This window comes from Pundamilia nyererei, unplaced genomic scaffold (assembly GCF_000239375.1).
Source record: "Pundamilia nyererei isolate P.nyererei 1_Seehausen unplaced genomic scaffold, PunNye1.0 scaffold00001, whole genome shotgun sequence".
NCBI lineage: Eukaryota > Metazoa > Chordata > Actinopteri > Cichliformes > Cichlidae > Pundamilia > Pundamilia nyererei.
The window spans coordinates 11,854,501-11,866,357 of NW_005187402.1; the positions used below are offsets into that span (position 1 = coordinate 11,854,501).

The 11,857-nt window shown below is 39.7% G+C and overlaps 1 protein-coding gene across 6 annotated transcripts in view; it reads right to left on the reverse strand.

The window, feature by feature from the left end:
- Positions 1–11,857, reverse strand: part of spock1 (SPARC (osteonectin), cwcv and kazal like domains proteoglycan 1) — a 108,452-nt gene that overhangs the window by 23,648 nt on the left and 72,947 nt on the right. For all 6 annotated transcript variants that reach the window (XM_013910576.1, XM_013911316.1, XM_013910371.1 and 3 more), the window contains 3 exons: positions 10,063–10,177; positions 4,398–4,530; positions 535–655 (listed from right to left, as the gene is read on the reverse strand). In XM_013910576.1, the coding sequence (XP_013766030.1) occupies positions 535–655; positions 4,398–4,530; positions 10,063–10,177 (369 nt within the window). The remainder of the gene's footprint in view (positions 1–534; positions 656–4,397; positions 4,531–10,062; positions 10,178–11,857) is intronic.

Sequence of the window (11,857 nt, forward strand, 5' to 3'; positions counted from 1 at the left end):
GATAGATCAACACTACACAAAGTAAAACCATTCCACCAATCCCCTATTTGTGAGAGAGGAAGTCTGTAACGATAACAATCCATCCTATTCCTTTGCTGCTTTCCTTTAGATTGCATTTCTCTACCAGAATCTCTCCATCCATCTGCTGAAATCCTATTTCCATGACAAACAATAAGACACACACACACTCACTCCATCACTGATCCCTGCAGCTGTCAGAGAATGGGTGGGGGTGATGGGACGGTAAGGAAAGAAAATAACATAAGTAAGGAGAGGGGTGACAGGAAAAGGATGGAAACACTTTGAATCACCAGAGAGTTTGAGGGATTACCAGTGAAAGGATGTTTTTGTGTGTGTGCGTCTGGTGAGACATAGTAGAGTGCTTCTGAAGCTGAAAATTGCTAAAATGCAGATAATCTTTTTCAGCTCAAATAAAGGCAAACACGACTAACTACGTAAACGCCTAAATAAAAAAGAAGCAACTTTAAACCTGATGGTTAAAGAAAAAAGATGACTATCAGGTTAAGTACTCACCAGCCTTCTCGCCATTGTGCAGTGGTTTGCTGAGCTCCTGACTGGGCAAGCAGGGACATAGCCCATCACATTTCACTGAGATTTTCTTCCCAGACAGGCAGCTCTGGAACTCCAATTTACACTGTAAAAAACCACAAAGACCTTTTCAGGGTCTAATTCCCACAATCACTGATGACAAGAGCAAAAAGGAAACACTAATTTGACAAGTTTTTTTGTTGTTGTTTTGCGTTTTGAGAATGATGTTAAAACTTTGAAAATAAACTCATTATTTTGATTAAAAAAATGCTGAAATAGTATTTCAAAGAAAACAATTGGGATTGTGAGGATAAATTTGTTATACAGTGTGGTGATACGTATAAGGGCTTTGAAGAGATGGTGCAGAATAAAACTAAACATGAAATAGTTAATTTTGTAAGTGAAATAGCTGGCAATGGACTTGATCTTATGCTCAACATTTCCACTTTATTCCTAACATGAGCAATACAAAATCCTTCAAACATTTTTTCCTTACACTTGAGATACTACACAGCTAAATAAATAAAAATAAATTCATCTGCATGTTGTATAATGTCACCTGTGGCCTTGCAAGCGCTATGAGTGTAAGACAACAAGCTGTCATTGACAAAATCATTGACAAAGTTTGCGGGAAAGAAATAAAAATAAAAACCAGAGTGCATGGGTGTATTAAAGATCCCTATTATATACTGCAGTCTAAGGAGGCAACACTTCACGAGCACTTACAGTCCAAAATATTGCCCTGAATCTACACCTTTGACCTGACTGAACTGAAAGATGGTAACTATGAGCAAAAACATTTTTCTGCAAACCATGCAAACAAGCGTGAACTTTGGAAGATTTGGCAAGCATCAGGAAGTGAGTGTTTACTATAGAATTTGTACTGAGCTGCGTTATGTGGGAACTGGATGTTACCTGAGGTGAAAACAAATAATGGCGCTCCTTACCTGGTATGTTTAAACCATGGTGGTTTATTATTCTATATATGAAATTACAACAAAACAAAAACGTGAATATTTCTTATTTGAGCTGATTAAGGAAAACATTTGCTGATACAGGATTGGTCATTTATCTTGGATGAACAAATATGTCCGTTAGGCAGTCATGTAGACATGCCATTAGAAACCGAGATTCCCGTTGACATTCTATTATTCACTGCAGTACAAACCTAATGCAACCCAAAAAGCAAGACGGACTACTTCTGAATGTAATTTAACAGCATAAATCTCATTTCAGGTAAGTGAGGGATAAGAAATTGTTTGGACTAGTTGGAGGAAAAAAAATCCAATTACCAGACCCTTCCAAGAGGAATAATGAAAACTGAAATGAGATATGTAAATTCTGTTTGCGAGATGATGACGACAGGATTTGTCAGAGTGGGACCATGACGGTGCATAAACATCTATACGCATATCACGCCTTACACAGGCTTAGCCTTATCCTTCCAGCACTTTCATTTCCCACGTTCTAATTCAAATCCATCATTTCCTCCCTGTCACCTCTTTGATAGCGCCGCTAATGTTGCTTAATGAAATCTGTTGACAAAGGAACAGTGCTCTGTCCTGTTTTCAACATATTGAATTAGCTGTCTGCGGATGGGAGAGGGAGAAAGAGAAAGAGAGAGAGACGGGTGGGGATAGAGGGTGGGGGAAATGGATGTCCTCCCCCAGTCACTGTCAGAGAGAGAGAGGCACCATGAATCTTTATGTTTGTCTCTCTCCTGGGGTTAATGTGGTTTTGATGAAACAGTATTTTAACACCTGACTTGGTCAAGTAAAATAGAGGTGAGGTGAGGAGAGAAGCCGAGGGGAGAGGAGAGGAGAAAGGATGATTTAAGAGGAAGTAAGTAATGGATTTAACTTAGTGGGCCGAAGCCTCTCAGGAGATAAGAGCACTGTCCTCTTAATAGGATATTGAGTGTGTGTGAGAGTGTGTGTGTGGTTATGATGAGGGAGGCATGTAATGTAATAATAAAACATGAATAAGCTTGAGACCAGCAGCTCACTGGTGAGCAGAGTTTAAGTTGGACCACAGGGACCCATCACTCCAGCAGCTAACTGAACCCCTCCAACTAATTTACCACAGAGAGCAGAGGGATTTCCTAGCCCTCCCCCGGCTTTTCGTTCTTCCTCTTGTTTCGCCTTTAACACGTCTCCTCCTCAGCTCAGTCCCAGCTCACAGGCAGTGTTGGTCATTAGCGAGGCCTACGTCCCGACTTCTGCGGGTCAGGGCACAGACCTTGATAATCGCAGTTTGTGTCATACTGATTGGTTGGAGGTGCAGTTGTGGATTTCGCTGGTGCAGTAAGGATGGAGGTCTGGGTAGGTGCGTGGGTCAACAAAACATAAGGATGCGCATGAAAATGTTTATTAGCCAGTTAGCATTATCTATTTACTATTATTTTTGTACTCCACCTCCTACCCTATGACCCTAACCCCCAGCAGGTCGTGGCAGACCGCTGCCAGAGATTTCCTCTTCTTAAACGTTTTTCCTTGCCAAGGTTGCCAAGTGCTTGCTCATAGGGGTCAAGTGGTTGTTGTGATTTTCTCTGTATTATTATAGGGTCTTTACCTTACAATATAAAGCACCTTGAGGTGACTGTTGTTGTGATTTTGTACTATATAAATAAAATTGAGTTCATTTGAATTCTTCCCTCAGTCCTGAACTGGAACAGTGTGGTTAAGAAAATGTACAGATGGATGGATGTTCTCTAACTATAACATAAATGGAAGCTTATGGAGGCTATTTGAATCTACAGCACACTTCAACCACAGTGTCACCGTGCTATAAAGATCAATGTATGTGTGTATGTGTGTATGTACGCATGTATGTTCCCTTCTCCTTCTAGACGAGTGGACCAATCTTGAACAAACTTTGCATTGAAATTGCCTAGGGCACCGTGAGTGCCAACATCTATATAGCTTATACAAAAATTCTATCTAAATCTCACAATCATATATATTTGTACATTTGACAGCTCAATTGAGCAGTTATCTTCCAAAGGAGCTGAGGAGATTAACATGCTTAATGTTGGGATGTCCCCCCAAAAATTTCCAACACACAAAAACATATACTGCTCTACTTTTATTGATTGTGTCTCATCAGACAAAATTGCGCTGTTAAGGTAAGTTCCTGACTGAAATGTTGGAAGACATTACAGCGAAAGTGACAAAAAGTCTTCAGTTCCCAGATTGCTGCATTTTGCCAATAACTGTCATTAAGACTTTGAATTAGCTGTGTAAGACACTAAAGTGCTGTCCATTATGTTTTACGGTTTCTGTGTATTGGACTGTGTTTCACTGCTGACAACCAAAGGGTTGAATACAAGGACAAGAAGTTAAGATGAACATGGACGTCAATAAGAATCTACAGTGTGTTATACCAAGGACGGAGCCTCACTTCTTTACGGCATTTTCTGCCCCTGGATATCGATCTTCGCCTCCCCCAGCCCTAACTTCTTCTATTTACTTTCTTCTTGACTTATCACAAAGGTTAAACCGTGAAATGTCTTTTCTAATTACATGGTGAGTTTGTGTCTATGTGAGATTTTATGTAGCTCAGGAGGCGCTTACAGGTAGGAGTTAGTGGCTAGAAAGAATTGCACGGGACAATGGGTGAACAGTTTTTCCAAAATGCCCAGTGACATCACAGGCAATGTGATGTTTTGAGAAATTTGCTCAGCAGACTATAGGGATCCTGCAGCTCAAAATGAATCAATGCAGTGGAGGCATCTGGGTAGGAAGAAAAGGTGACGACTGATGAATTTGAAGAAGAATGAGCACATTGAGTAAGAGCATCAAAACTATTGATGCTCATATTCCAATGATGCTAACAGAGTTATGTCTCACCTCGGAGGAGTAAGTGTGCCCATCAGAACCACAAACAGGAGTTGACTGGAGGGCTGAGCAGAGCCTGCATTTCCCATGAGCACCAGCTTCAAGCCTATGCTTGCGGCCTGCACTGCCTTTCCTGGGTTTCACACTGGTGGAGAGAAAAAAACATTACAAACAATGTTTTAGACCAGCGGTCTCCAACCTTTTTTGAGCCACGGACCATTTTATGCCCGACAATGCCCGGCCTTTAAGGTGTCGCGGATAAATACAACAAAATAAAACTAGTACCGGTACTGAAAAAAAGAAGATTTATTCATAACACACGTGAAAAGACCCAGGAAAACAGAGTTAACGATCAAAACGATAACAAAATAATGCTGAAAACCGATAAAAACCCTGAAAACCATACATTCCACACCTGAGCCTCTACTCTCACCAAATGACTCACGGACCGGTACCGGTCCGAGGCCCGGGGGTTGGGGACTGCTGTTTTAGACAGTTATATGTTTGACTTTTGACATACAAAGTAAAAGATTACACAGAGCCAGAAGCCAAACTTTTAGTAGTACATATAGTATAGGCACAATAACATTTGTGTGCAGAGGGAAATTGTTGTAATGATCATAATTCTTTTTTTTTGTCAGAGTCAGAAGAAGCAGATTTTCTGAGAAGTCCCTTTCAATAAGCAGTGTAATTATGTTTGATCCAAATCTTGCAGCAATTTCTGTCTAAGTGCTCTCATTGAACACCCGGCTGCCTCCTGATCTATCAAGCAGATAATAAAGCTGAAGAGTCTCTTGAAAATTCTGTAAATTTCTGTAATATTTCTCAATTTGGAGAACACCTCTGACCAAGTGAATGTCTGACATGTATAAAATATTCAAGAACAAAAAATAATAAAAAAAATCCATTCCAGAAACCCCCCCCCCTCCCAAACCAAACCAAACCAAACAAAAAAAACTTCCCCACTGGAATATTACCGTAATTGTCGGGCTATAAGCCGCTACTTTTTGCACAAGCTTTGAACCCTGCGGCTTTTAGTCAGGTGCGGCTTTTCTATGGATTTTCCATGATTTTTGTGATATCGTAAGACGATTTGTTTTGTTTGTTCCGGTGTTGTGAGGCACTACGTTGCCTGGCGGAAGGGCATGTGATCAGACACACAGTATCGGGTTCAAGAGTGGTATGTTGGTCACATGTCCATCCGCCAGGCAACATAGTGCCGTACAAGTAGCGCGAAAAACAAACTTCAAAGTACCGCTATGCGACACTGGAGAAGAGGACTTTGGTGGTTTTAGTGCGCAGGAAGATGGTGGTGAATGACTGACTTTTCTTCTTGTTAAAGCCGTGTCACTGCACCTGAGCCTAAAAGGTTGTCCAATCTATTTTTCTGGTGTGCTGTAGGTTATTGTTATGTACTACATTTGTTACTCATTCATGAAGCACAGTACATGTTTTGTACTTGTAATTACCGCTACTTGTACATATACCTAAAAAGTTATGTAAATATGTACCCATAACTTGTTTTTCAAAATATTAATAAAAGGGATGTGTCTCCAAACAGCCATCTCTTTCCTGACAATTCGCTTTGTGCATATTCTCTTACATATGATAAGTCAACATTGAAACACCTGCGGCTTTTAGTCAGGTGCAGCTAATGTATGTACAAAACAGGATTTTCCCCTGATTTTAGCTTGTGCGGCTAATATTCAGGTGCGCTTTGTAGTCCGGGAAATACGGTAACTTACAAACGTTTTCACAAATATTTTGTTCTGATCAACAGTTTCATGTACAGTTATGTAAACTGGTAAGTTTTACAGCATACACAGCAAATAAATCATTGTTGGCTAAATTATCCAGTCCTGAGACTCGTTCATTAAGTGAATTAAATACCTTAATCAAATATACAGCAAAGCATTACAAAAAAGATACTAAATATAAAAAAATGGTTGGCAAATATCCTTAAAATGAGGGCCCGGTGGCGCCAGTGTTCGGCAGCCTCGCCTCTGTCAGTGCGCCCCACGGTGGCTGTGGCTACAATGTAGCTCCCAAAAACAAAGGGGGAAAGGGGGGGGGAAAGGGGTGAAGGACGGAAAAGGAAAAACGCTTTGGGGTCCTTAGGGACTGGTAAAGCGCTATATAAATACAGGCCATTTACCATTTACCATTTAAAATTGCAACTATTTATCCCATATTTTAAAATTTAAATAAACACAGCTCGCAGCTTTCAAATGAAGTGAATAATCCAAAGGTCAAAGGATTAAACATGGAAACCATTTATGAACCAAATAAAAGAATACATAAAACACAAAACAAAAAATGCAACAAATCACCAAATAAGATCAAGATAATAAAAGCACAGGATTAAGGTATTACAATCTTCAGTCACCCCACATTTATTAAAACATGTGCAAACCTACATGTAAATACAGTATATAAAACAAAAAACAGAGTTTGTACAATTCTAACAAGCCTGAAAATCAATATTTGTTATGACCAAATTTATTCTTGAACAAAGCCTGACCTCTCTGAGAGAAGCTTTTTTAAATAGTCTTCACCTCCACAGAGCCTCCATCGTGTTTCTCAGATGGCTGTAGACACTCACTGTGGTATCTCTCTCCTGACCTCCTCCGTACATACTGACAGGAATCTGAGCTAAAAATGTCACATTTGGATTCATCACCGTGTAAGACCTGTTACCACTGATTTTCAGTCCACTTCTTGTGTAATCTGGAAAACCTCAGCCTAAACTTCCCATTTTCCTTCCTTAAGAATAGCTTCTTGACAGCTATCCTTCCACTGAGATCAGTTCTGATGAGGCTTCAGCGAACAGTAGATGAATTGACTGAAGGCCATATTTATCTCTCAGGTCCTGTGTCAGGTCTTTGCTGGATTTTTTACTGTTTCTTAACCTGTACTGTTCATCTTTTGTAGATTTTTTTTCAGGCTTGTAACTTCTTCTTTTGTTGTCTACACATCCAGTTTCCTAATCTAAAAAAAGTACTATTTCATGCCTATCAAACTGCAGCATTTAAAACTGGTTCTCTGCTAAACTATCTGTGTGAACACAACATGGGTGCATTCTTGATGTTTGAATGATTCATAGGTCAGTGTTCAGGGGCTTAAAAAATCCTGAAAATCTTTAAAAAATTGTCAGGTAGAAGGACTGGATTAAAAATTAGTGAATAAGCAGCCAATGTCCAAAGAAAAACTTAGACAGACCTACAGAAAGCCTGAATAACTGAACTATTGCTCCTAATTACTTGAAAAAAAAAATCACAGTCTTGCTCCTACAAAGCAAAATATATACAAAATGAGGGGTCGTTCAAGACTTTGTCCCAGTAATGTACATTTAAGTCTATTCCATTATAAAATCATGTTAAGAGCGCAACAAACTAACTAAACTAGTTAATGCTGCTAAAGCACAGCAGGCATGCACACATCACTGAAAAATAACCCGTACAATCAGCTAAATGTTGACAAAAGTTCATCACAAAGGCCAACGCTTCCCCTCATCCATCTCCCAATCATTTTATTAGAAGACAAGACAGTAGCGATATTTCCATCTCAAACAGACAAAAGAAAGTGATCATTATCTCCCTCATCTAACAATATATTTCAGCTACCCGCTGAGAGTTTCCAAGATGCTGTAGTCTGTAAAGTTTCTGATTTGACATAAGTACAACCCCGTCACAGCGGGACAGAGGGGGCGAAAAATTATAAACGAGCCTCCATAATGGTTTTTGAATTACAGCTTGGTTGCTAATGTAGACGTTCAAGCCTGCAGCTAAATATTATCACCCCAATAAGAAAAGTCAGTTTTATACTCAAATCTTTCAGTTTGAAGAGGAAGACCAAAGAGTGCTTGGGATTTTTGTGTCGACAGCTGTTTAGACAAGGAAACTAATTTGCACAAGGATTTTTGTTTGTGCTGTTTACAGGGAAGCAGTGAGTAAAATCTAGATAAACAGGACATACTTCATCACTGTGTAAATTATTACACAATATGTGTTTGCCAATGTCTGGAGAACAACAAAGTTTGGATTTGGCCTCTAGGAGGACACTGAATCGGTTTTATGCCAATTGGTGCAACTAGTTTATCTTAAATTGATTCAAAATAATATACATATCATTGTCAAAAGCTCGGGTGAATGATAATACTTGGAAATTTCACAGTCCAGGTGAATAATTTGTCACATTAGAGCGAAAATAGCACTTGTAATTAATTTAATACAAATGGAGGGAAAGAAAGGATTATAGTCAAGATTCTTAGGAGCTAATGACTTGAGGAAATCAATTAAACCCAAGACAGAGACAGAGAAATATTCTGATGTCTTCTTGAAGAAATGCTTCTTGAACTGAAAAATTGAAAACCCTTCAAATTGGCAATGGTTGAAAACACAAACAAATTGGGTGGTGACAGAGCAAACAGATAGTGTGATTAAAATTAATTGGTGTTGGGAATACGTAAGCCAATGTCTGTCATTGAAGCACGCTGAGTTATTACACAGTGCTAACACACAAAACACAAAACGATACTTGTTTGCTTTTGCTTGATGTAATTTGTTGAAACTGCCTTGCAGGTAGTTAGGATATTGAAGTTAAACTTGGCATAGCACTTTAAAAGATATAATAAGTTGTAGCTTTTCGAGCTCGCTTAATAGCACAAATTTGATTGAAAGAGTGAGAAAAAAAACTCCCGCTGCTCTTCGGTATATGACAAAGATAATATGTGTTTCGAAACTGTTTCAAAACTGCTCAAAAACACAATTAACGTTGCATTATCATAATGACATTCACAAACCTGTTTCTGATGTGTTGTAAAGACTGCAACAGAGTATGTTGGAGATTCACATTATAATAGTGTGTCCCTTTCATCAAAAAGTACAAGCTCACTCCAGTATTTTTCTCGATCTTAAGATTTCTTTTAGCTTTACATTATTCTTAGGTGCAATTTAGATGCTGGCCATTGTTAAAGACAAACTTAAATTATAACAAATCTCTCATTTTTCATGCTTTGTTCCTCAGGAGCCAGACTTTCTTATCATTTTTAAAGTGGTCTTCACCTTTCTGAAGGTCTTTCAAAGCGTTTCTTAGACATTGGCTGCTTTTTCACTCATTTTCAGTCCAGTCCTTGTATCTGTTTCTGGGTTTGTTAAAACACTTAACAACAAAGTGTTCACACATTAAAAAGGCACCTAAGTCAAGGAACAAACCACTGTTGTGTCTATACATAACAGGCAACTTAGCAAAAAAAAAACAAAATTTTGATCCACCATGTAATACCATCTGGAAAAGTAATTGGGAACTGCATGATTTTTCTGCAGTGACCTGAAACACTCGTAATGTAGCAAAAAGCAGACCTCATACTGTTCCACACAAAGTGGAATCATGGATTGGCCTCCCCAGAGCCAGTGTGGGATGTGGGATCATCTTGACAGACAACAGAACAAAAGGTGGACAATATCCAAAGAAAAGCTTTGAATGTCCTTCAAGAAGCCTGGAGAACTATTTCCAACAATTACTCAAAGTACAAGAAATCTTGCTCGAGAAAGTTCAGGCTGTGCTGAAGAATAAAGGTGGCTGTACCAAATACAACTTTCAAGTTATTTCCTTTGCAAAACATGAAGAAATGGGGGGTGGCTGAAGACTTTTGCAAAGCACTGTAACTGACTCTTACCTGTGGCCTGGCTGCTTGTGATTGGTGCAGATCGCCGTCTGGTAGTCATGACTGACACAGATCTTGTGAGGAGGACAGCGAACCTTCAGGCATGGATCCTTGGTGGCATCTGGTCCTAAAAATGAGAAAGCAGAAACAAACTTCATCTCTGAGCTGCAAAGAATAAGTTATCAGAAACACATAGAACAGGAGGATCAGCACAATGAAGCGCTGGGGTTGAAAACTGATGCAGCAAAACATCCAGCTCCTCTTTTGGTTTTACAGTTGGCGGGCTCTTATGTTCTACTAACTGAAGCAGGCAGAAAAATAATGAGTTGGAGAAAACGACAGAGGAGAAGAATGGTAAAAGGTATGAAGTAAACGTTGAGTTTTCCGCGTTGTGAGCTGCTTAATGAGTACTATTCTCTCCGAGCGTCAACCCCATCTTCCTCCAAATCAATCTCCAGAGTGACATTATTGCCGTGGCAGCCAGGCACAGCTGGCTGGTGTCCAAGATGACAAAAGATCAAAGCAGCTCATTGACTCTGAGCATTGTGTCATTTCACACTAGGCTAACAGCACAAACCCGCTTTCATTTGACAGACTGAGGAAAAGGGAAAAAAACAAAAAACCCCATAGGAGGCGTGTGAGGTGAAAGCGACAGTGAGAGTAAAAGAAAAAGACAAGAGCTTTTAGCACAAATGGAGTGAGAGAGGCCAGCCAACACCAGCCAGTGCACTCTGGACTAGTGGTCATAGTAATTCTGTCAATTACACAGTCTGTACCAGATATGTATAAAAGAAAGATGAAAGCCCTTAAAATGGACAAACCCGAGTGACAAGACAAAGCTAATAAAATGAGATCAAAGACGGAGCGGGTTTTTAAACCGCATACGGAGACTGCATGTTGTCCCCGCATGCTGTCCTCGCAGTGAGTGGACAAAAAATGATTTCAAATCCTAAGTTAATTAAGAGTGAGTACAAAGTGTATAGATCAAAGCCCAGCATTATGTACAAGTCATTACCATGAGGCTGCTAACATCATAAAACAAGAGCGGCCTTGTCTCCATTAGGAAACTAATGGGTTGTGTTTGAGCCACAGCTGGTGTCTGATGCCAACATCAAGTAGTTTCTGACCTGATCACACACCGCGCTACGGTTTGCATTATACTTTATCATCATTAAATTGTCCAGAAGTCCGAACACGGTGCTGCAATCTCAACAATCTTTGGGGAAAATATATAAAACAGCTATGTATATAAATTGTAAACATGTGCCACTGTGAATATCTGGAGCTGTCAGATATTATGGAAGAGCTTTCTTTATCTCTGAGGAAAATGTACAAACCAAACACTAAAGATGGTGAAGCTTAGATAGTCTCAAGGAAAGAGATTCATAGTCCCCTGTAGACATCTGTCATAAATGAGCAGCACACTTTTTTTCCTCCTTACAATGCGTGAAACGCATGCACAGATGCAAAAATACATTTATAAGCCTGCATGGCCTCTTGTAATCTCCAGAATGCAGAGAGAGATGGAAGGTCAACCTCCCTCCTGATAGCTGTCTGTTGTGCAATGTGCTTCTTTTGCCTGCTGATTTGGGGGCCTGTCCTCACCTCCATCTATCAGCACTGGAAGAAACCCATCTTATTTCACTTAGCTGAAAGATGGCATTACCACTGCAAGGAAATGAGAGATGAAGGAAACAAGAAGAAAGTGACAGAGGAAGGATGGAGGAAAGAGGGGGTGGATAGGTACCTGGTTAACAGAGGATTGGAGGACAATTTGGGATCATTGGGCGACCTCCACTCTTAGATA